We start from the raw sequence: 25,082 nt of genomic DNA, 5'->3' as shown, positions 1-25,082 counted from the left end.
ATATTCTGACCAGATAAACCTTGATTTAATGATTTCATTTACACACATTTTAAGTTATTAGATGTAATTAAGTATTTGTAAATGTATTTACAAATATTACTATATTCCATATTTTCAGTTCCCTTCTTGGTTGGAGTGAAGTATCTAAAAATTGATTCAGTGATATGCTATAGTACAAGAATTTATTTTGTATGCTACTATAAATCCGCAGTGTGGTGGAATGGTGTTAATGAGGGATTTGTGAGACCCCTTTAATAGATCACTACACTTACTGCATGTTTGATGTCAGATAAGCAAAGTGTTTTGTTGTTTGGTACATAGATTAATATAAAGTGCTTAGAAAGGTATCTAACAGTATTACACTATTTTTTATATTTTTTTATTTTCACGTTACCTGAACTGAACATCTGAGGAGTGCTCAGGAGAGAGAAGGATTCAGGGTAACAGCAAAATATACTAAAGGCATTTATTATTTTTCAATTGGTATGTGTGAACTTTAACAAATACCACACCAGATGAGCCCTTTCTCTCTATATATACTATCAACATTTGGGAAGAGGGGAGCGTCGGAGGCATGGCCACACATCTTGGGGGTATGTGTCCCGAGCTGCTGGGCAACCCCAAGCCTTTCTTTGTATTGTCGGCAGTGTCTGCTATGCAGAGCAACATGTGAAGAGATTCATTTCCTCCTCTCCCTCCGGGACACTTTGGACCGCAAATGGAACAATGGGACAGTACCCAAAAAGCAGAATTGTCCCACCCAAAATCGGAATAGTTGGGCAATTTAAAAAAAAAAAGGAGTAATTTGCTCCAAGAGAAAACCATGGCACAATGCAAGGGTTGTAAGTGTATTTATACTGACAGCTTTTGTATGTAGCATACAAATATTTAGCCACTTCGTTCTTCACTGAAATGTATAAGTCAGCTAGACTTAAAATATCTCTGCACATGTTAAATCTGCACTACTGGCAGTGCAACGTGGTTTCGCACAAGGTGCAAATTGCTCCTTTTATTGCTCCTTTGATAAATAGGCTCCTCAAAATTAGGAGCAAATTAAAAAAAGTATATATGTGGCATATCCCTTAGGAAAATATACCTAGTATCTCAAAGTTTTAAGGAGGAAGGAGTGCAGCAGATATCTCCAGTATTTGCCAGGATCACTTTAATTCTAACAGTAACAGCAGCCCCTATAGGTTTCTACGGGGGGCTACTGTGCTGCCGGATTTACCAAGCAGCGGAATGAAAAGCATTCCAGTGCTAGGCGTCGGATGCTAATGTTTTCTTCAGATGGCGCTAACCTATAGTAGCCTATGGGCTACCTTTTGCTGGTTTCTTTTTTTGAGTCCCATATTACGCACACACCAACGTCTGTCAGCGCATGTGCAGCAGCTCAGCTACTGTCACTGATGCTATTGAGAAACTTCCAATCCTTATCTCCAGTGATAGAACAAACTATGTGGTAAATTCACATCTATTATAATCCTTTGGGGTCAATTCAATTACCTGTGAGTAAGTCTGGCTGTATGCTGCACTTACGCTACCTCCGGACGCATGGATTTGTGCTTGCAAAGGGGGCAAGTTGCAGTGCTGTTGGCATATTTATTTTTTGCTATTATTTCCTTTTATCTTAGAAATAGATCTGATATGCTGTATATACATTTCTGCTGATATCAATTTTTAATGAGACTAGCACAATTCCAGGCATGATGCACATGCTGGGTCCATCATCCAGTGTATTTTGGTTAGAAGAGGCAAGGCACAAATTGCAAGTTCTGGCAATGACACGAAAGCTAAGGAATTCCCTGAAAGCGACTGTAGACCTTAGTCTCTAGCAATTTCTTATGATCTTTTGTGATAAGTTCTAGTTTACTATGTCCAAGAGTCATTCTTTTAAAATCTTTGCTGACATCCTCCCTTTTAACATCAGCTAAAGGGACATTCTTATTTGTGGAACTGCCATCATAGTTAGAAACTTTATTTAGTGCTGCATCACTCTTCATTCTTGGAGACAATTTGTTTTGCGGTTGAAGAAATTTGTTCTGTATTTGTTCAAACTTGGCTCTCAGAGGAGATGGTGTGTCAATCAGATTAGGTGTGGATTTTGATAGCGCATGTTTCTGCATAGCTGTAAGGTTATTTAGGTCCGTGTGAGGGTTTGACTGACGCCTCTGGTCATTAAGCATTTCCATGTTTGGTTTACTTCTCTCTTCATGTCCGTCAGGTGGGTTTCTTCTGAGATACATTGAGATCACTGGCTTATCTTCACGGATCACAGTAACTGCCTGGTTATTAACAAAGGGAGGGGTCTTCTCACTTGTTTGACTATCAGAACTAGAGTTACTGTCAGACAGAATAGAATGTTCAATGACTGGTGGAGGTTTGGGCACCGATTTTTTTGCTGTCCATCTGTTCCTGGTGGGAGTAGAACCAAAAGGCTTACTGTTTTCATTTTCTAGTCTAGAGAAGTAGTCAATTTCAAGTGAATCTGCATACAAACAGCGGAATTCTCTATCAAACTCTTCCACTATGTTCCCCGTGAAGTAGGTCACCAAATTGCTGTGGACATGACCTGAAAGCCAGTTGAAGCTGAATGGGAAGAAGGGTCAACAAAGATTTACAGTTGCATGAACTCATTAAATAAACATCAATTTAAGTGCCTATGACAATTGTTCACTCTAAACTAAGTGATCTAAAAGCAATAGAGCTAAAATCTACATTTTGTAGAAGATAAACTGTTGAGCAAGGTTGTACTGAGCAGCAGATTATCAATGCAACAGTACATTGAGGATAAATCAGTAGATTAAGCATTTAAAATGTTAACTTCCAGAGCAACCATCATAAAAGAACAGTGCTTAGGATCCAGGTTACAAGTCTTGACATCATCATGTACTGTATATGATCTATTTTGAAAGACCCTCATAATGCTTTTTAAGGCACCATTGGACTTTGGAACTGTCAAGTATTTAAATACTACGAAAAATTAGAAATCTACTTTCTGCAAGTTGAATATGAGAGATTTCAAAGTGTGCTTAAAGCCGTCTACTTATACGGCAATCAGGGCCGGACTGCCCATCTGGCACTTTTAGCAAAAGACAGAAGAGCCAGTCCGATGTTAAACCCTCACCGAGCAGCTCCGGCTCCCGGGATACTAAAAGATGGGGGCATGCCACGATACCAGGCTCCTTTTGTGGTGAGACCACGCCCCTTTTACGGGGGCACGCACAGGAAGACTGCCAGGGCTGATCAGCAGCTTCAGTCCATCCCTGATGACAATCTAGCTGTTCAACACGATTGAAGAAAAAACAGATATGAGAGCAATTTGGCCACCATTTGTAAGATCAAATTGCACTGATCTGTTTATCAGGTATCACACTGAAGATCCAAGTCTCAGGGCAGAGCATGTATTCCTGGTTCTACCGACACTTTTCAGCTCAAGCAAATGTCAGCAATAAAAGCTAAGTGGTGTTTTATGATCAAGGGGCCTGATTCAGAGCCACTCGTAAGCGGCAGCTCGTTCGCTCCGAGCGATGTTTGGCCAACTATGCATGCGTACGGATCGTTTTACGCATGCGCGAACCAGTCAGTGCGGTCGAAATTCATGTGCTCGCAAAATAGCGAATGCCTGATAATTTGAGTGACAGAATGAGGCGTATGTGGGTGGTAACAGGGGAAGGTGCTTGAAAACGGGGAGTGGAAATCAGAACGCAGGCGTGCTTAAAGGTCAAAACGGGCGTTTTATTGGTGTACATAATTAAAACAGCAGCGTCATTAACCACGTCACTGGGTTATTTTATAGCCAGAACTGCTCGCAAAATTGTGGTAACAAAAACCGACCATAAGAATAGCGAGCAGTTCATACCCTGTTCGATTGTACTCGATTAATCTAATAAATAGCGGACATGACGTAGGATGCGAGCGGCCAGGGGGCGTAGTTTCCCAAAAAACGTCCGCAAGTTTTGTTCGCTCGTTCAGACCTAGAGGTGTGAACAGACCGCATACAGCGAACAGTTCATTTGAATAGCCACCCCTATTTTCAGGACGAGCGAGCGCTAATTGCGTCCGGCTCTGAATCAGGCCCAATATTACTTAAGGAAGCGTTTAGTGGCATAAATGGCAGCCTCCAATTGGTTGTGAGTCACAATGACACTGGCTAATGGATAACAACTTAATCTCGATCAATGTAAAATTAAATGGCTATTTTATTTGAATGATTTAATTTATTAATTTATATTGTCAGGATGTTTGCAGCATTTTAAGCTTAAAAATTAAATTTCTCTATTGGTAGTTTTGCTAACATTTGTAAGAATTGTTGTAGCCTTTTTATCATAACTAATTTCATGTATCAAGGTTCAACTGATATGTTTTACATTTAGAGGTATATTTACTAACGGTAGAATTTAATAATTTTAAAATCGATCAAAATCGATCAACATCAATGTTGGGTTTCTGGGACTAAATCACACATTTACGTACAGACAAATTTTGATTTGGTTTTTCTAAAGATTAGTAAATGTGTGATTTAGCCCCAGAAACACAACAATGATGTTGATTGATTCTGATCGACTTTAAATTGTTTCGAATCAACCTTCACTAACCCACATTATTAGTTTAGGAAAATGTTTTGCAGATTTCTATAGAGGTCATTTAATCAATAACTTGTATATCAGTAGTCATGGCTACCATAATTGTGCAATAAAAACATATTACCTGAAGTTTGTTACTGTCATAAAATCCACCTTATACTTCCTTTTAGGTCACAAATAAAGTAAAACAGTGAAAAGAATGTTTCTCCACTACTACTCTCCAACACACACACAACATGCTCACCTTACTTGAAATCAAGAAATTAAATAAAAGATAAATAAGTAAGTTCAAGATTTAATATGCAAAAATGGGGACTGTCTTGGGAAACAAAGGACTCATCATAGCCCTGGATATGAGCAGATTGTGTGTGGCATAGTTTATACAAGCAGTAAGTTTGTGAGGGTATATATTACTCCTGTAAATAGTACAAAAAGGAAATCTCTACAATAGCTGATCTATGAGGCATTCCCCAAACATGCTGCATATGGATCCCTTTTGGTCCAGTAATAGTGCCTGACCATCTTATGAGCGGTAAAATGACTACGTTTTTTCTACTATCATCTACTATCTGTTTACTCATATTTTCCCTATATGCAGAAGGTATATATCTACTGTGTACAAATGTTATGTTACATTACCTGTAGGACCCAGCAATGACATGTTCACAGTCAATTAGCAGAAACCTCTCTAGAGACTGTCCAGAAAATTTCTTCCCAAACTTTGTACAGTATGTGTCTCCTGTTACAGTACGGATCTTTATATTCTACAATGAAACACAAACATTGCAGAACTGAGTTTATTATTCTCTGGCTTTAGGTAAAGACAGTTTTCTACTTCTAAGGAGTCAGGCAAGTATTGTATCTACATTTCTCTTGATGATAGTAAGTACTTGAGATATTGTCAATGGAACAACAAAAAACCTGCTATGTTATTATAGCTGAATAAATATTATTTACATAAATAGCACCACCATATTATGCAACACTTTACAGGGAATATGTTAATATATTTATAATTATTATTCACAACAGTCCCTGCCCTGTTGGAACTTACAGTCAAAATCCTCAACCTCAAACACACAAACACACACACATTGGGGCCCATTTTGTCAGCAGCTATTAACCTTACCATTTTCTTTTTGGACTATGGAAGGAAACAGGAGAGCTTGGAGCAAATCTACATAAACATAGTGAGGACATACAACTCTACACATATAAGGCTCTGGTAGGAACTAAACCCATGGCCTGAATGTTGTGATGCAATGCTAACCATTGTGAATAATGTTATCCATGATGGAAGTTTGTATACTGCATAAAACATGTTGCCCATGATGGAAGCATTGTTGTATACTGCATAAATTTTGTCCTATAATGTATTCATAACCAATAACAAATATGTAAAAAATGTATAATATCTCCTATAAGCTGAATTAAATCAAGTGATCTAGCCACAATTTTTCTATACTATAGTAACATAATTTATCAAGACAATACAGTTGTGTAGCATTACAAAACGGCTGGATTCTCAACAGAGTTGGACCAATCATTGGTCAGATAGTATTGGGTTTGATGCAAGGAGCCCGCAGATTGCGGCCCTCTAATTGCCCCCTGAAAATGACTAGTTGTAAAAAAAAAAAAAAAGTTCCCAGGTTGCTCCAATGGAATTTCCTTGCTAAAGACACAAGTATTTAGCACTAAGGGGGATAGTTAGGTTTAGACACTAGGGGGGAGGAGAAGTTTAGACACCGCAGAGGAAGGGTTAGGGTTAGAGGTAGGGAGAGGGGGAGGATTTGCATACCGACTGACAGTTTTCAGTATCCTAACCCTGTCGGGATGCCGGCGTCGGGATTTTGAATGCCGGGATCCCGAATGCCGACATCCTGTACCATGGGTGATTATTGTTGGTTTTTCATGGGAGGACCACACTACTCATAAGCGCAAAATGTGCCCTCATGCAGCATTACTGCAATTGCGCCAAACCCAAACAGCCCCTCTCGGCGCACCAGGTTCCGTGCTACTCTGCTAGTGATGGGCATATTTTTTGTGGTTTTTTTTTTCAAAGTGCATCTTATGTGCAATGCGATGTGACTACTATGCACCAGGAGACAGCACTGATTCATTTGATATGCAACACTGAGTCCATGAATCTGTGATGCAGCAGCTGCGGCTTGCTTCCATGCAAAGTTTTGTTGTCCTTCGTATACAGATATACAAGTGTCTTATATCAAATTAATGAACACTCCTGGTGCATCCCAGTACATCGCATTGCGACTAAGATGCATTTTTGTCAAAAGACGCCCGGCGCTAGCAGAGTTGCACGGGACTTGGTGGCCCACTCGAGCCAGGCATCTCGCGCCACAAGGCGTATTGAGGCTAAATTTGTGAAGACACATCTCTGAAATTATCCACCCACCTTTTTTTATTATTTATATATGTGTGTATTAAACATGCTTTTTGTTATCAAATGCTTTAAGCCATTCAGTTAATTTGCATTGGTAAAATAATGAAAAAAAATTAAAACAAAGAGCACAAAACTAAAACATAAAAACATGAAGTGTTATGAACATATTTATTGCCAAATTCATGTTCACATGTAAGATTTAGTCAAAATCACTCTAATTCTTTTGCGTTGTCAAATTGTTGACTTGAGTTATAAGTCGGTCAGCCAATTATCAGCTGGTTGGGCCAATAAATGCACAGTGTATGGTCGCGACTGAGCACCAATTATCATTCTGTCGGACATGAGAAAACTTTCAGTATGCTCAACAGATGAAATAACTAATTGGTGTTTGGATCTGACAGTGTGCTTTATTCACCATCAGACAGAGAGACCAATTATATGGCAGTGTAAGACAATGTCAGATAATTGGTCTGTCTGATGGTGAGTTTTATCTCACAGTGGGGCAGATGTATTATTAATCGCATTTTTCATGTAATCATTACGATAATACAGGCATACTTACCTACTCTTCCAGAACGGCAGAGAGGCTCCCGAAAATCGGATGGAGCTGACAGCCGCCCAGAAAAGCGGCAATTATCCCAGCCGGCAGCCTACCTCCGGAATTTTTCACCGGAATTGATCAAAGTGAATTCAAATTTTAAAAGTGCGTGTTCCGGCAACTTTAAACTGTGCGTATGCCAATTTTCATCATTCGCTCTCAGCTTTACAAAGGCGGTGCCTTGGGTATCTTGGCGTATCTTGGTCTACTCGCATACTATGTATACAGTGTTAAAAATGCTGCAGTGAAAACACTGACATAACACTGACATACACAACTTTTAAATAATATACATTAAATAATAATTATAATAATAATACAATAATGCAAATAATATTTTAATATGCTTTGCAAACATGAATATGACAAATAAATAAAAGATATCAAAGGATCATGTTAAAATGGGTAGTCAAATCTTCTGGTGCCGCCAAGGTATGCTCCCTGTGCCGGGAGATGAGGCGCATCAGATATTCAGGGGAAGGATGAGAAAATATGCATTGTGCATTTTCATGAAAATCTACCTAGCAAAACTAAATCAATCATATTCGAATATGAAAAGCCTTTTCCGTGCTTGATAGGTTCGAAAAGATTTCACTTTTCGATAACAACTACAATGTTTGTCGATATTTTGAAGTTAAAAAGTTTTCATCGAGAATATTTCAGATAATTAAGGTGTTAAACTTTTAATGCATATTGTGAAAATCATGCATACAGTGCTATTTATCACAATATTTACATGAAAATATCCTTGATACATCTGCCCCAATCTATGACCAGCATTAGTAACACTATGGCTGACTTTCTATCATAAAAAGTAACATTAATAGGTTGATGTATCGAGCAGTGGAAAGAGCGAAGTGAACCAATGGAGAAGTTGCCCATAGCAACCAATCATCTCTGAGGTAGCATTTAGTACGGTCTATAAATGTATAGGTAGATTGATTGCTATGGGCACCTTCTCCAGTGGTCCACTTCTCCACTCTTTTCACTTATTGATACATCAATCCCTTTGTCTAATTCAATAAGGAGAGTAATAAAGAGTAATTTAGCTTTATAGACTCTACTTCTTGGAATAATCTCCTGCTATATTTCATTCAGCAGGTTTCTACTTGTAAAATCAAGAGATAATATATGATAATACCTGGGTGTACATTACATTCTGTGATATTTAGGTGATAGGGTTTTACATTTTAGGAGGATGAATCACTGCACAGAGATCTCCTCATAAAGAATACCCTATACCCCTTATACCTAGAATAACTTTAAATTGTATTTCACAAAGTGTTTAAAAGAAAACACACACTTATTTTTATTTTTTATTTTCACATCTTTCTTTTTATGTTTTTCTTATTTTAAATGATTTATTGTGCATTATTATATAAAAAAAATCAATTCAAAGCAAAGTATTAATTTGACTACCTTACAGTACTTTCTGTAGTACATACTCAGAGCTGCTTTCCTTCTCTGTCTTATGACGTGTACAATTACAGGACTGAGAGAAGCACCTCCTTAAGAAATAATGTTAAATAAAAGTCCCTGAATATCCAATGAAAGGAGTAGACAGCTTTCAGTGCATATACAAGTGCTGTGCAGCTCACAACTCCTTCTGCCTCAATATATGATTACTGTGACATGCTAGCCGAAGTCACACCTTCAATCAGCCATCCATAGGCAGACAACATCAATATTATTAAAGCAATACAGAGTGGACATGGGAGAATACTAGACAAAGGACTAAATATAATTGAAGAAGAAAGAAAGGGTACAGGGGATGACCTAATTTCAGAGTGATGCAAGACAGAAAATAGCATTGTTCCAAATATGGTAACTACCTCTATAAAGGGTTAAAAGAAAGTATGATGGGCAGATTTAGATAAGTTGTTTCAGAGGTATTATTAACCAGCTCAGTTATACAAAGCCTGAAGTCAAATGGTGTTAATATTGTACTTTTTAGAGTACCTGTTGACTGCTTTTGCCATTGAGGACTACTCTAATGTATTCTGAGCTTTCCATTGTGAAGCTGTTGGAGATGACAGCTGTCTCCAATAACGTGATAAAACATTTTGGTGCGTTTGCTACTAATAAAATATTTCACCACTTTTACCTTTACATTCGTATGTTTGTGAATTCTGCAAAACTGTTTTTTTTTCTCTTTATATGACACCACTTTCTTTTTCAGCTGTAATTTTTGCATTAAGTTCCAACAATGAAAGAATGTATAACATGTCTCCACCCTCTGAGTGCAGCAACTCACTGTTATTCTTATAGAGCAGGTAAAAGCTGCAAGTGACCATTTGAAGAAAAATGTGGACAATTCTTTCCAGCTAGGACATACTATGGTTCTGGGAAGGGATGTAGTTATTTTCTAGACATTCAGAACTGCAACAAGCAGAAGGGGACAGCGCTTTATCGAACCCGATATGCCGACGTGCTAATGCAGGGATGTAAACCATTGTTACCGTCTCAATTTTACAACTTTAAACATGATGCTTCACCATGACGGGTTTGAAATACCACTGTCCCCCTTCTACTTGCTGACATTCTGGAATGTCGAGAAGCCATACCAATTATGGCACATTTTACATCCTAATTAAAAATATTTATAGATCAATGTAAAATAATATGTTTAAGAACTTTAGTGAATGGTGAGCTTTACTGCCTGACTTAGTAACACCATCATAGAAGCTAGGTAGAGTGTTTTAATTTTTCTATATATTTTTTTCTAAAATTCCTTTCCTGTAGCATAGGGGATATTGTGTGTGACCACACTGAACGCCAAGTAATACTTTATATGGGTACACACATCTTGACGGATGGTACGCCCCTCTTTTCAAGTAAGGGTGCCCCTTCTCTCTAGCTGCTATGATGGGGGAGAAAGGAGACTATCACGCCCCGCCCTCCCCCCCCCCATTTCTTGTGTGTTACTTAAAATGTTTTGCTTTTCTTAGGAAGGGACAACATCAAACTACAATAATGCCCTGCACAGATGACTCTAACTCCCTACCAATTATCAGTAGTGATGAGCAATGTAAGATTTATTTATTTATTTATTATGGGGGCTTTCAGCGTAGGGGCGAGTGGGACTCCCCCACCATCTGAAGTTATATGTGCGCTATGAGTCTCACTCGTAGAGGGCAGCAAAATAATATACATTTTTGGTATACATTTTGGTTGGTAAGACTGCTAGTGGTATTGTAGTGAAAATATGACATTTTGCAGTATACCTAGAAGGTAATTTAAACAAATGGTCCACAAGGTGTCAACTACAGTTCATTGACAAAAATGTTCACTGTCATGCAGTTGGGTCTCAAAAATCTAAAATCAAAATATAATGTTAATGGCACAAACATGTCAAAGAAAACTGCACTAGGAGACTATTTCAGGTGACTTAAAGGTTGCCAGGTAATATAGCAAAGCAATGGAGAATCTCACTTAGTGTGTTCAGTTCTAGAAGCCATGGAGCTCATTTAGAGTTGGACATAAGGCCCATTATAAGCCTAAACTATACATGTCCCTGAGTTGCAAATGCTTGTGGAAAGGAGGAATAGGGGAGGCCAAGTACAGTAAAGCTGTGTTAATATTTATTTTTATTCTATAAAGGTGCACACATTGGTTTTTAAAAAACTATAGGGTCACACCACCAACCTAGCATTCTAGGAAGGTGCCAATGCAACTTAGCAGTGGTCTGGCCATACGTTTGGCCTCCCCAACCTAGCATGGTAGTGATTTGCCATCAACCGCATGTGATTTAAGGGTTTCAAATCATAGCACATAACCAGCAATTTGGGTTTTAACCATCCAAACACTGGATAATAATCTGGACCTTGATAAATTACCCCCTAAGTTTCTATCTAATTTGTGCTACTCTTTCTATAGTATTGGCTAATGATATTGCTTTGTAACCTGTGTCATTGGTTCTGATCTCTGGTTTGTATGATTATTTTTGCTTTACTGTGAATGACCTAATCCTGTTTGGCTCAGTGTTTGACAGAATGTTTCTAGAAGAATTTACTTTGAATGCTAAAAATATGTATATTGTGCATCTCTAGTCTTAAATAAAAGCAAACACCTTACATTGTACAAAATAATAGATTTTTCACTTGTTCCTTAGCACACATGGTCATTACAATTTAATTGAAACTTACAGGAATTTGAATTTTGTTAAATCCCAACTTCTCGAACATTTCTATAAAGTATATCAGATTTTTCTCATCAAGCAAGAGATAAACAGGGACTCTCCTTTTGCTTGCCGCTTCTATGAGATCACATAAGAGGTCCACATCTGTGAAAAGATCCATGACCACTGCAATGACCTAGTTATTGGAGAAAATAATCACATTATTATTGATGTACCAAGGGAAGTATTCTGGTTATCAACAGTCTCTCTAAAGAGTAATACCTACAGGTCATGTCATTGGTGACAATTTTATATTGTTATTATAATTCCTATCTGTTTATTTGTTTGTATTTTGTATTATTATTATCATTATTTATATTTAGAAAGTTCTCTCCCTGTTTCTGTGTATTATTTTGGCTCAGAACCCCATAGGTGTTTTTAAGTAGAGCAACATATAGCCAAGTCCCAACTAGCATTATTTGAACCATGTAGGTAAATGTCACAGATAGGTAATTTCTTTGTTACATTGTTATTTAAATAAATTGTTAGTGTGGGTACACATTGTTGTGGTAGATTTCAATCCACGTCTTATTATGTTTAGAATGTTTTAAGTGTATAATGTCCTTTACTTTACTGATCTCAGATCCTTGGGTAACAATAAAGGAGGGTAATCCTGGCCAGCAAAATGTCACTTAGAAGTGCACAGGTATCTGGTTAGAAGTTTCCAGTGAGTACCAAGTCATTTGTCCAAATCTAGACTTAACCAAGAATCTGAGTCGACTCTACCCATTTCTGATATTCTGTACGGGCATATTGCACAATGATATGCATTTTATAATGAAGTACATGAATTTTCATGAAGGTCTCTGATAGCTCCATTGTGATATGACCAATTGCCAGATGGCCAGACTGGCCATCTGGCACTTCTGGCTAATGCCAAAAGGACCAATGACCTGATTGGACCAGCACATACAGATATATCCAGTGCTTAAAGTGGGGCAGTATACAGCGGGATGACATATCATCACTTCCAGCCTCTACTTTAAGGCACCACTGCCTGCTCCACTGCAGTGATTAGCAGGGCACAAGTATGTACTCGAAGGTCTGAGAGTTTGAGGCCGCTGCAGCAGAGGATTCAGTGGCCAGTGCAATAAAGTTTTTTTTGTTTATTGCAGTGTAGTGCACATAATGTCATGATGCCACACTGATGAGGAGAGGAGCCATGGTCTGGAGAGGATGAGGAGCAGCCAGAAGACACAGTGAAGGTAAGTGTCTCTTGTTTGGATGCGGGGTACTGGAGAGACAGTGGGGGTCTGGAGACACAGTGGGGTCTGCAGCTGAAAATACACTAGGGATATGGAGAGACAGAAGGGGGCTTGCTAGAGTTGGACAGACATTGGGGGGTGGTTTTGCTGAAGAGAAATAAGGGAGCTGGAGAGACACCGAGGGGCTGCAGCTGGAGAGACACTGGGGGACTGCACCTGAGAAGACAGAAGTAGGCTGAAGCTAGAAAGACTGGGGGTCTGGCAAGACAGAAGGGAGGCTGGCTGGAGCTGGTGAGACACTTGGGGGCATTGCTGTAGAGACATAAGGGAGCTGGAGAGACACTGGTTAGCTGGAGTGATACCGGGGGGCTTTGCTGGAGAGACAGAAGGAGGTTAACTGGAGCTGGAGAGACACTGGGGTAGGGGTTGTAGACACAGAAGGGGGCTGGAGACACAATGGGGGATGAGGCTGAAGAGAATTGGGGGGACATTCACATTTTGCCCTGCACCAAAACTTCTGTTACTATGAATTATATGGATTAACTGCTGCTATATGATGATGACATATTACTACGCAAACAGGCATCTTCCGGAACATGTGATCTTCTATGTGAATAGTGAATACTAACTGATGTCACCATCTGCCCAGGGAGAAACAATTTCTTCAAGAAACCACATATAGGTAAGGAAGACTCTTAAGCAACTGACCTGTACTTGCCAGGGACCTGGGAATTAATCTCATATTATCAAAACCATTAAAGCTACTGGGGGCCTGAGATGGCCCCCGACCCCCGGTGGTTCTGATCAAATTTCCATACCCCCATTTCCAAATTCCCACATCGAGCACTGGATAGATCTCCAAAAAGGCTTATTTGTATTAGACATGTGCGGGTACGGTTTTATTCGGTTCTTATCATAAATTCGTATTAGTTCGGATTTCTATTATTGGCTATCCAAAACACGTGCCAGCTGGATAGCCAATATGATGCCGTATTTGAGATCCAAACATATCCAAGTAAGTCCGAGTAAAACCAAACCGCACATCTGTAATTTTTATTTGTTTATGTGTAATGCACTATATAAGGTGCCCTTCACAGCATGGAGATATTCATGCTGTCATTTATTTTATTTTCTCTTTTTGCAAAAGGCAAAAATTCGGCATGATGCTGAGTTGCACATATATCTGTTTGTTGAGCGTACTTAATGATCGTTACCAGCTGCATCTGGCCAGAATTGTCCGTGGTAACAGACAATAGACACTGTCTCCAATCACATCCACATTCAATGCAGGAGGTAGCTGCAGGTCACTGCAGCGTTCTTTAGCTTCCATGGGATATGGGAGCAGAATACCCACCAGAGTGCCCCCTGTTAACACTACAATATCGGGGACGGGGTGATTCAGCAGAGGACGCAGTAGCTACCACAGCTACTAACATGTTAGCAGCTGCAATAGCTGTAATATGGTAATGCAGCAGGAGGAGTCACACTTGTGTCTAAGGACACAGCATTGGATAATCTGTAATACCATCGGCTGGGGTCACGTAAGCCAGCCGCCAGAGATACAACAAAGAGACCAGGAATTCTCTGTCAGCTGACTGAGATCCTTGCCTCTTCCCTCCCCCCCCAATGGGGGTGACACGTCCTCCCCTCCCAGCCCACAAGCGTAAGCAGACTGTCAATCACTGACAGTCAGCTGCCGCTTTGCTTGAGATCACTTAAGACCCATACTGCACATGCGCAGTATTGGTCCAGCGCCTGCGCAGATCCCCGATCATCAGCAATCTGCATTCAGCATTGCACATACATGCACTGCTGAATAAGGCCCACAGTGGCTCACCTGGGCCCGCGACGTCGCTAATTGGAACCTGGAAGACTGGCAACATGTGGCATGGTCCAATGAGTCACATTTCCAGTTGTTTCGGGCTGATGGTAGGGTTTGGGTGTGGCGCAGATCCCGTGAGGTCATAGACCCAAATTGTCAACAAGGCATCATGCAGTCTGGTGGTGGTTCCATAATGATGTGGGGTGTGTGCACCTGGCATGGGTTGGGTCCGCTGGTCTGCCTGAACACATCATTGACCGGTAACCACTACATGGCATTGCTTAATGACCATTTGTAGCCCTTCATGGACTTCATGTACTCCCACAACGATTAAATATTCCAGCAGATTAATGCACGATGTCATCAGTTCCAAGATGTCCAGATTTGGTTCGAGGAGCATTCTGGAGAGTTCCGACGAATGGTGTGGCCACCATGTTTATGACATGAACCCAATTGAGCATTTATGGGACATGGTGGAGAGGTCAATTCACCCCTAAGATCCTGTATCTACAAATATCATGGAGCTGTGGAAAGCTATCCATGACACACATCTTTCCAGAGGTCTTCTGTCCACTTGTGGAATCGATGCCAGGTTGACTTGCTGCACTCTACCGGGCTAGAGGGGGTCCTACACAATAATAGGCATCTATCCTATGACTTTTGGCACTTCAGTGTACATACACTAGGACTCAAACAAATCTTCACAAAAAAGTGTCTGTTGTCAGTCTATTACTGCATGTGTTTTTTTTATTTTTTGTTACAAAATCCAGCAATGGAGCCTAGGGCACAAAGAAAGCTTTCACTGGCCCTGCGTAACATGCAAAAAGGGTCAGCTGTTGTGATAGATGTCTTCTTGACTTGGATGAATACAAACAAAGGCTAATATTTGTCAATCCTAATCAGGTCACCTGAGGCAGAAACTGGCCTCACAAATCTGTATGTGTGTATGTAAACATGATTCAGAAGTCAGCTGGGAAAGTCATGGTTTCAGCCTAAATAATAAATCGTAAGTGAGTCACATAAACCTGTCATTACAGTAAGTTATAGTAAATTCACGTGGCCTTATCTGGGCTCTCCCCACATGAGCTACCAAAGCTAATAGACTGAGACTTCCAAATAATGCTTATGTTTGTTTTACATTTAATTTAGTCTTTTTGGAACCTGTTAAATAAGATAAATGTTTATGTATCTTTTAACTTTTTGTGCAAGGTAGTGTCTGATAACATTTCAACATCTATAGTAATTATACAATTACATTGCATTGTCTCTACATTTTCCAATAATTTTCTAATAATTTTACATAAACTTTTTGGCCAAAATGTAATAAAAGCGTCGTGAAGATAAGATACAGCTATTGTATTTTATTTTTTATTTTAAAATCATTGCTTGCCGTGGCTCTTCTGAGCAATGTCGCAGCTGTGACATCAGTGTTTTTTCCAATTCTGATTGGATTACATCAGATCAAGACAGGAATGAGGGTACAAGCAAGAAGGTAAGAACTTTTTTTATGGTGGCATTTTGTTTTTAATATCTGCAAAAAAAAACAGGCCATTTACAAAAATGTCAGCACTATAATTAATATAGAATAAGTGGGCAAAATCATATTCTTCATTTTACTGTATATTTTGAAAGCTGGAGAGAATTTATATTTTTTTCTTTTCATAGGCACTAATTTTTTTTTTTACACATTTGGCAACAATAAAATATATTTATTAAGGGGGCACGATTATTCTTATTACTTTGTTACAAATATTAAAGTAAGAACTTTAGTGCACCTTCCACTGCAGCCGCAGAATTAAAAAAAAAAACAGCATCATACACCCCGAACATAAAAAAATATTGAAAGAATATATATTTACTCTGTTGGCGCTTTCTAGTTTGATTCAAATTCAAGGTTACCTAAATATAACTGTAATATAATATAAATATAAAAGGAACGGCTTTTGATAAAGATATTGAAAATATTGAAACACTAAGCGGACTGGGATTGAAGGAGCATTACTACTGGAGCAGGAGCAGCATTATCAAAAGGTCACCAGCACATCATTCTTTTGTGTAGCCCAGGACAGGATTTATTTTTAAAGCTCCGTACACACTGAGCGATCAGGCAATGATCAGATATCGTTGTCTGATCGTCCTGCATGTGCTGGATGTTCGATATTGAATATCCATCACATGCACCAACCCCCAAACGACTATAACGACCCACGATCATTGATCGTGGGTCCCTATATTAACCAAGCTAACCTGCATGCACAAGCGATGGTCGATATCGATATTGACCAACCGTGCCCGCGCATCAACCATCGGTTGGGGGTTGGAAGGGCCCAAAAACAGGACGACATGAACGATAACGATATGATCGATATCGTTATTGTTTATATCGTCCTGTTATATCTGACCGTGTGTACGCACCATAAGTTTGATATGCTATATATTACTGTATCTCTTGTAGGTGAACCTCTGTCATGCTGATTTAGCCTATATTGCAACTTGTCAGAAAAACTATTTTTGCAAAAATGGAGGAAATTACATTTCAGCCTTTGTATTCTTTGCAAAAGATATATGTTACTGGCAATGGCGCTCACCACTGCTGGAATATTAAATAAATGATTAGACCAGAGTGCAGCTGCCAATCAAGGAAGTTTGTGCAATTTCTCCAAAAAACAATATATATCAAATTGGCTGCGCAGTCTAGTCGATAAATAACAATAAAAAACATTTATTAATATCTCTCAAAAGAAAGATCACAGTACATAATCAATTAACCCCATATCAAGCAGTCTACCACAGCAATGTGGGCTGTTCTGCTATACAATATAAAAATTTACAGTCTAAAATAAAAAATAAACACACAGAAAAAAGAAAAACTAAGGAATGGGTGTTATGAAAATGTTCAAATTAGCTGTATAGCTAAATGGTTGTAGTCCCGGAACGATATCACTATTATTCCCTTATTGGTGGCAAAATGAATATATAAGGTTATCTTCTTGAGTGGGTGCCGTGAGTCACAATGTAAATTACACTGATATCGGACTGCTTACATAGAAGTAATGGAGCGGTAAGAATAAATCCCAATATACGGCTGTATGATGACAATATTGAAACAGGTATCTAACCTATCTTCAGTCTTTGAGGCACTGTAATATACGCGACAGCGGCTGGGATATATAGAGTATATATTATATCCCCAGTGTCTGCGAGAGGTGAACGTCACTGGTCAGTATAGACTATTAAGAAATCCAGCTGGGATCCAATTCTCCCTCTCGAGTAGGTTTTACCGGGTGCACCACGGTCGGTGTTGGTGTGCCGTCCGTGAACTCTGCAGTTAGAGCAGTGGAAGATCGTGCCTGGATCAAAAGATCCGTCCCTTATCCATAGACCGGGTAACCAGCTGAAAGTGTACCGTTGCTGGTATTGAAGTGCCTGGGATATGTATGTCGCTCTAGCAGTCACAGTCAGTGACAGCGGGGATTCGGTAAAAAATGTCCGGGTAGTGATAGGTTCCAGTTAAGGACAAAACTCAAGTTATTTATCGACTAGAAGAAAACCTGACAGGTCGAAACGCGTTGGAGGGAACACTGCATTCCCTATCTAACAGCGTCTCCAGTACCACATTTGCCGTCCAACTGTTTCAGCTTACCACTACCGGAACTTGAATCTACTAGCGAGCAACAGAAGCGCGTCATCACCGCCGACGAAGAAGACTGCCGGGACCGGCAGCTTGGCATCCGGGTAAGTATCCTCTGGTGCAGAGTCGTCCGCGGCCCCCGGCTTGCGCAAGCCAGGACCGTAGGCACCCCTCTCCCCTGTCCGGCACCTGGTGCACGCGTACGGACCTGCCCCCTGGCGACAGGGACAGTGTCCGTGATCTCGGCACTCAGGGCGCCCGTGACGCAGAGTGATCCCCGGCGCTCGCCACAGCCAGCCTCCCCCACACTACACGGAGAATAACCTGGGCAACGTACAGACATCCACAGGACTTACAGCATACCACCGAGGTACCCCTTTGGAGCTAGCGGGACGCCGCTAGATCTCCCTGACTAAACACTATACTTTAACCATCTCTATCATATTGACTATTCAGTTGGCGGCATCTAAGGTTGAGACCAGTACCAGTGCCTATTCACAAATAGATCGGCACATTTGCTATTTATATTTTGTCTACATTTGTCTATATTTTGTTTATTTTTGTTTATATTTGTTTACTTTTCCTTCTGATAATTTTGACATATTGCAGCATTGTCCATTGTGTTTATTTGTTTGTTTATTCTGTTGGTGTATAACCAATGGTTTACAGGCACCATATTATATTGCATTTCAATTGTAGTGACTATTATTGTGAAACTTTTATCAGTAAAAGCAACATTTGTTTCTTAGTTGGTACCCTCTCATCATTTTGGGTTCTACTACTTTAGAATATATTTAGATTATACAGAGTTCAGGAAATAGGTTGTGCGCAGCATCTGGTCCCCATGTTTCTCTCTATTTATCGACTAGACTGCGCAGCCAATTTGTTATATTTTGTATTCTTTGCCTTTGCACAGAGAGTTGGGTGGAGTGTTTTTGTCACTTTGCGGAGCAGCAAAGTAATGTGATTTCATCTTGTGGAGCTAAATTATTGTAATGAGTTCTTGGGGCAAAACTTGCAGTCTCTCTGTTATATGGAAACAAGCTCAGGCATTGTAGCATTTTAATTAGCGCACAGTGCATGGGAGCTCTTTCTTACAGGTGCTCAGTATGCCTACAGTTGCGCTTTTCCATTAAGTCTACTTAAAAGCTTAGATCTTTGGTTAACAAGTGTATTTCTAGACGTGCTCTCTCTGAGCGCTGTAAAAAATTTCATAAAAAGTTGGACTTTTACAGTTTTAGTTTGTGTATTGTGCACAAAAAGTTGTGCATTTCTGTGCCTTTACCTATTAAGGTGGACTTGCGTGAAATCAAGGAGTTAATTTCAGTTAAATACTTTACTGAAACTGTAATGTATTTGTTTGCACAGTGTAAGCACTTGAGAGAGCAACACAGAGTGACGTAAGTAAATATAATACTGTGGGGGCATAGCTGGAGTGGTTTACAAGGAGAAATGCACCTACACCACCTATCATGTGAGCAGGGGTCGACACATTTATTTAGTGAACATAAAACAAATACTGAATAATCTCACAAATGATACTCATGCGTTAAACACTCTGAAAGTAGAAAACAATGCACATCAGTGCAGGACAACTGTCCTGTTGTGCATTTAAAGCATACTTTGCTTTTCAAGTTATTTTTATGCTTCCGGTAAATACTCCTACATTCTGCAGAGAGCACTCCCTACATCAAACAAGAAAAACATTTTATGGTTGATAGCATATATATGAACATAATTGTAGGAAGTACTGTAAATGATGTGCCAAAAACTATTTTTGTACCAAATGATTGGGACAAAAGGAAATAACCTCACCCTGGTATACAGGGTGTAGATGAATAAATATAGCATCAGTGACATGCTGCTTTAGCAGCAGTATCATAAAAAATACCAACAACCAAAATTCACGTGGCACTGCCCACACCTTGCTCATTTCCCGCAAAGTGATACCAGTACCTTGCTTCCGGACAAATGTTGTTATTGGTCACATGTTATGACTCTCACTTATAACCAAAGTCTTTATACAAAGTATCATATGGGTAGGACTATTGTGTCCTTCATATTTGAAACTGAATAATAAGAAAACCACATGCTTTCTGAAAACACAATCCAGATTATGATAAAATGTGGAGAATCCAAATGTTCCTCTCCGAACATACAATTTTTAATTTAATAAATGATTACATTAATTTGTAATGCATAACTTGAAAAGTAACCAACATTGCAGCACAATGATAGGGAACCTTTGTGATTAGGAGATACATTGATATGTACAATGCAACATGTGATGTAGGCATGTTTAATGGTGCTGTTAGTGCCCAATTGTTTAACCCTTTCACTGATATGGACATGCCACTTTATGGCAGCATAATTCATAAGAACAAACACTAGTACTGGTGACACAAGCAGTGATACTGGCAAACTGATCCAAATGCCTGCAGCCAAAATTATGTACAGTACATACCCAAAAATGACCTGACCAAAATTGATTGGATGATTACTTGAAACAATACAGCCAACTGAAGACCACTGTCACTCTGTGATCATCCTCTGATCTCACGAACAATGTTATTACACTGGGTGGTCAATTGCTCCAGTGATAGGATTGGCTTGTTTGTGATAAGTTTAAGAACTGTACCCAACATTTAAATTAATAAAATTGGTACTGAACTGGAGTTATACTTGCATACCCCCTGGGAATGTTAAACATACTCAGGAATTTCAAAGAGAACTCCCAGATCACACTCACTTCCTCAATGGAGTGGGTGGTCTGAGGACTTTGTGTGATTTGCAGTGAATTGGGTCATCATGTCCCTGCCCTCTGTTCCTTTTTGGCACAAATCGCAGGGAGGGGTGAGGCTGCGATGACACGATTCCTAGTGCTACACCACCCATACATCCCACCTGGATCTCTACTCCTGATCTCTTGGAGGGAACAATTTAAATGTCAACAAGTATGTCTGGAGGGCTTGGGCAATGATATGTGATAATGATGATTAACAGCACTATCTATCCTATCCACTTCTAACTGGATGAAGCAAATATTCTGTGGAGTAGTTTCTACATCTCTGCTCATGTCTGCTCAGCTGATGCTTTGCTTTATATATGAATCAAGAAATCTGATTTTGACAGCCTACATCCCGAGCGACAGCATCCCGTACCCAACCCCCATAAATATTAGAGGTAAATTACAGATAGAGCCCAGGGATGGGAGGAAGCTGTTAAAGAGCATCAATCTCCCCCATCATGGCACCTACAGAAACAGGGGTATCTTTGTTTGCAAGAGGGGAAACCCTATGTCAAGCAGTGGTGCCCCCTAGTAAGAATAACATAAATATGGCATGACATCTTTCTTATCAGAAAATGTTATGTAAATATTCTCCAAACTTTTTTTTAGTAGATGTCTGAAAAATTAGATTTTCTTTTTCACCTCTGTTTTGCCAACTTTTGAAAAGTAATGTGCAATCCTCGCTTTAAAGGGGTTAATATAGGGATCTATCACTACTAAAAGCAATTCAAGCTCATATGACCCCCAAAGCCATGGTGTACAAACGTCAATATACAAAACGATCTACAGTATGTGAATAGAACATGCACAGACAAATACATAGTAATGGCTCTCCAGCTTTATTGCTCCATATAAAAGTTGACACCCTCTTCTACTTTTGTTTTTGTTTTTTTAAACCTTAATTATTTTTTCTATTATGTATAATTATATAATTATCTCATGTGATACTGGAGGCAGCTAGCTTTAGATGAAAGTATTCAATGTATATTGGTTATTTGGTTGGACTTTTATATAGAGAGATTTCAAATAATACCTTATTATTATCTAAAAACTAGGCTTAGCTGTGTTAATTATAGTTTCCTTCTCCTGGCTCTGTTTTCTTCAATTTGCATAAATGCAAACTTCCACCCTCTGCTAAATAACTATACCACTGGAACAAGGCTGTACAAAGGAACATTTTGCCTAGCAGCACACAATATATGTACAGTGTTATGTGCAAATACTAATAACATCCACTGGGACTGCACTGATATCAGACTTCTTGTTGACACTTTTCTAGGAGTTGTTACTTTTGTTGCTATAGACAGGGCTCTAGTTATGTTTTTAATGTAATGTAATTGAATTAATAAAAACAAATAGTCTTGCTGCAGTTATGAGTATTGTTTTGATGTTACCAGAATACTCATATTATTGAATATAGAGCTACCATTATCCTTACCTACATTTAAACTGTGTTTGTTTTAAGACTGTTGTACCCAGGCAACACTTGCATTGTGCATACAGATACACAAATATCACAAGTATTGTCAGAAATATGCAGAACTGTCATTATCCAAATCATAGATGAGCCAGGCAACTATGGATAGCGTCAACTGTCCAACAAAGTTTATTCAAAGTAATTTTCAGGATTGCTGTTGCAGGGATCTGGTTTAAGAGAGATAAAAGGTGGGGTGCTGGCTGGTTAATATATTAACCTAATCAGTTGGTTTGTGGTTTTACAGAAACGTGTGTCAAGTAGGATTAAATAAAATTGCTGACTACACAGCTCTAACCCAAGAGCTGTCTGTGCTGCTTTTCACCTTGGATGAAAAATAAGTCAATAATTATTATTTTGCTACATGCATCTGAACTAATTGAAATGTAGCCTATACAATATTTGGATTTCATGCATCCAGTTTTAAGACTAACCAATAGATAGATAGATAGATAGATAGATAGATAGATAGATAGATAGATAGATAGATAATGTAAAATATTGGATGGAAAGTAGTAACAGTTTACAGTTGTTATGCAATTAAGCAATTAACATCAATTTATATAAACTACTATATATACAGTAGGTCTATATATATATATATATATATATATATACACACATATATATATATATATATATATATGTATATACATATATGTTCACATACACCCTCTCTGGAACATATTTGCATCTTTTCAATAATACACTTACTGATTTCGCCTTATTGATAAGAGATCTAATAAGATCTTTGATGCTGTTGTTTCGGTGTCTTTGAAACATAACTTGCACTTCTGTCCCTTTGCTTCGGGTGAGCTGAGGTATTTCGGGCCATCCCAGCTCCAGAATGGGTGCATCGATATCAGACATCATAGGAAAGTAAGTGCCAGATGTCAGCTCAGAGGGGCAGTTCTCTGAGACTCCGGTGTTCGCACCATCACAATCTGACAATGCATCTTCAGCTTTACTCTTAATATTGGCACTTCTGCATATATAGTCAGTGTCCAGACTGGACAGAAAGGGCAGCTCTTTTTCCTCGCTCAGAGCTTGTAAATATGCCTTTTCCCCATGTTCCACCAGAGCATCTGTGGCCAGGCGTGCAGACTCATTGTAATTCAGCACCAGGGGAGAACTTTGTCGCCAGGGGTTCTTAAGCTCTTCCACTCTGCTTTTAAGTTGACCGACTGTCCTGACAGCTCTTCGTGCTTCTGGGTTGTGCATCACGGGAAGATTACCCAGCGACTTCCTTAACAAATGTTCAAAGTTCCAGTGTTCGTCTTCCTAAGTTTCCTGCAAGTGTTTGAGCTCCTGCTGTCAATATCATCTGCAGTATATATGTCACTGCCAAAGAATTTCAGTTCCACTGTGTACCCGCATAATCTCTCCTATCAGTGTCCATTGAGTTTCCTCATACTTCTACAAATTCTCTAGTTTAAACTTAACTTTGTGATCTTGCGGCCAAATGTTGCCCCTCCCCCTTCCAGTTACTGTACCTGTTTGTTTAGTTTTTTTAAACCTGCCAAGCTATACTGACCAACTTGTTCCAGCAAGCAGCAGATAAGCCTTGCTGACAACACATTGTTATTTTATTATACAATTCAAAGCTGAATTATTGGGTGTTTTTCTTTGTCTAACAGCATGTCTAAATGGCAAGACAGATATTTATTAATATGGAAAATAAAACTTCTGTTATCTTTCTAAATAAACAGAAATTATGTTTATATGCAGAATTGCCCTCAGCTCAAAGGGAGTCTCTATTACAACTGTCAAAGTTGCCTGTGTACATTCTTATGTATTGGTTGAATAGTTTATTATTATTATTATTATTATTATTATTATTATTATTATTCAAGGAAAAATAGAATGTTAATGTAATAGTTTTTGGAATATTTATTTTTAATGACACAAATGGCTCAATCCAATTGTCTGCGATGATCTCGCGGATGCGAGTCATCGTGGCAACAGCCGCACTTGATGGCAACATGAACTCGCGCTTAGGGGTCCGAGAAAAATTGTGCAAATTCGGGCTCCGAGGCAGCCATGAAGGGTGCGAGACAAGGTGCAGTTGCCAGCATTTTAACGCTATGGCAACGGCAACTTGCACCCTTCATGGCTAATTGTTTTGACCCCAAAGTGTCAGTTACACGAAGGAATGTTATTCATTTATTTTGTGTGTGTGCACGTGTGTAAATGGGGTGTGGTTTAAAGGGTCAATACCAGATGGTCTACATGCAATCGGTCAACAGGTGCAAAGTCGACAGTGCAGAAGTTCGACATGGTTAAAAGGAAGACCTGTTCAAATGGTTGACACAAAAATGGTTGACACTTTTTTTTTGTAATCTAATTCTAACCCTAACCCTCCCCCTAGTGCCTAATCCTAACCCTCCCCCTAGTGTTAACCCC

General features: G+C 39.2%; 1 protein-coding gene across 1 annotated transcript; it reads right to left on the bottom strand.

Moving 5' to 3' along the window:
* Window positions 1-1,763: 1,763 nt before the first annotated feature.
* Window positions 1,764-23,993, bottom strand: SACK1C (scaffolding CK1 anchoring protein C). Its single transcript, XM_088442786.1, has 4 exons — window positions 23,394-23,993; window positions 11,728-11,895; window positions 5,223-5,347; window positions 1,764-2,586 (listed from the first exon to the last, which is right to left on the bottom strand). Exons 1-4 carry the CDS (start codon window positions 23,898-23,900, stop codon window positions 1,791-1,793), a joined length of 1,596 nt encoding a protein of 531 aa, XP_088298912.1. The 5' UTR covers window positions 23,901-23,993; the 3' UTR covers window positions 1,764-1,790.
* Between the last annotated feature and the right edge of the window lie 1,089 nt (window positions 23,994-25,082).

This window comes from Taudactylus pleione, unplaced genomic scaffold (assembly GCF_031769625.1).
Source record: "Taudactylus pleione unplaced genomic scaffold, aTauple2 ptg000317l, whole genome shotgun sequence".
Taxonomy (NCBI): domain Eukaryota; kingdom Metazoa; phylum Chordata; class Amphibia; order Anura; family Myobatrachidae; genus Taudactylus; species Taudactylus pleione.
This window is presented reverse-complemented; position numbering and strand designations above follow the sequence as displayed.

What these genes read in the sequence shown, in the direction of transcription:
- SACK1C (XM_088442786.1), bottom strand. Translation starts at nt 23,900, where the DNA reads ATGCACAACCCAGAAGCACGAAGAGCTGTCAGGACAGTCGGTCAACTT. An exon ending in TTATCAATAAGGCGAAATCA is followed by an intron (nt 11,896 to 23,393) that starts GTAAGTGTATTA and finishes TCCAATAACTAG; the next exon opens with GTCATTGCAGTGGTCATGGA. An exon ending in TTAACAAAATTCAAATTCCT is followed by an intron (nt 5,348 to 11,727) that starts GTAAGTTTCAAT and finishes GTTTCATTGTAG; the next exon opens with AATATAAAGATCCGTACTGT.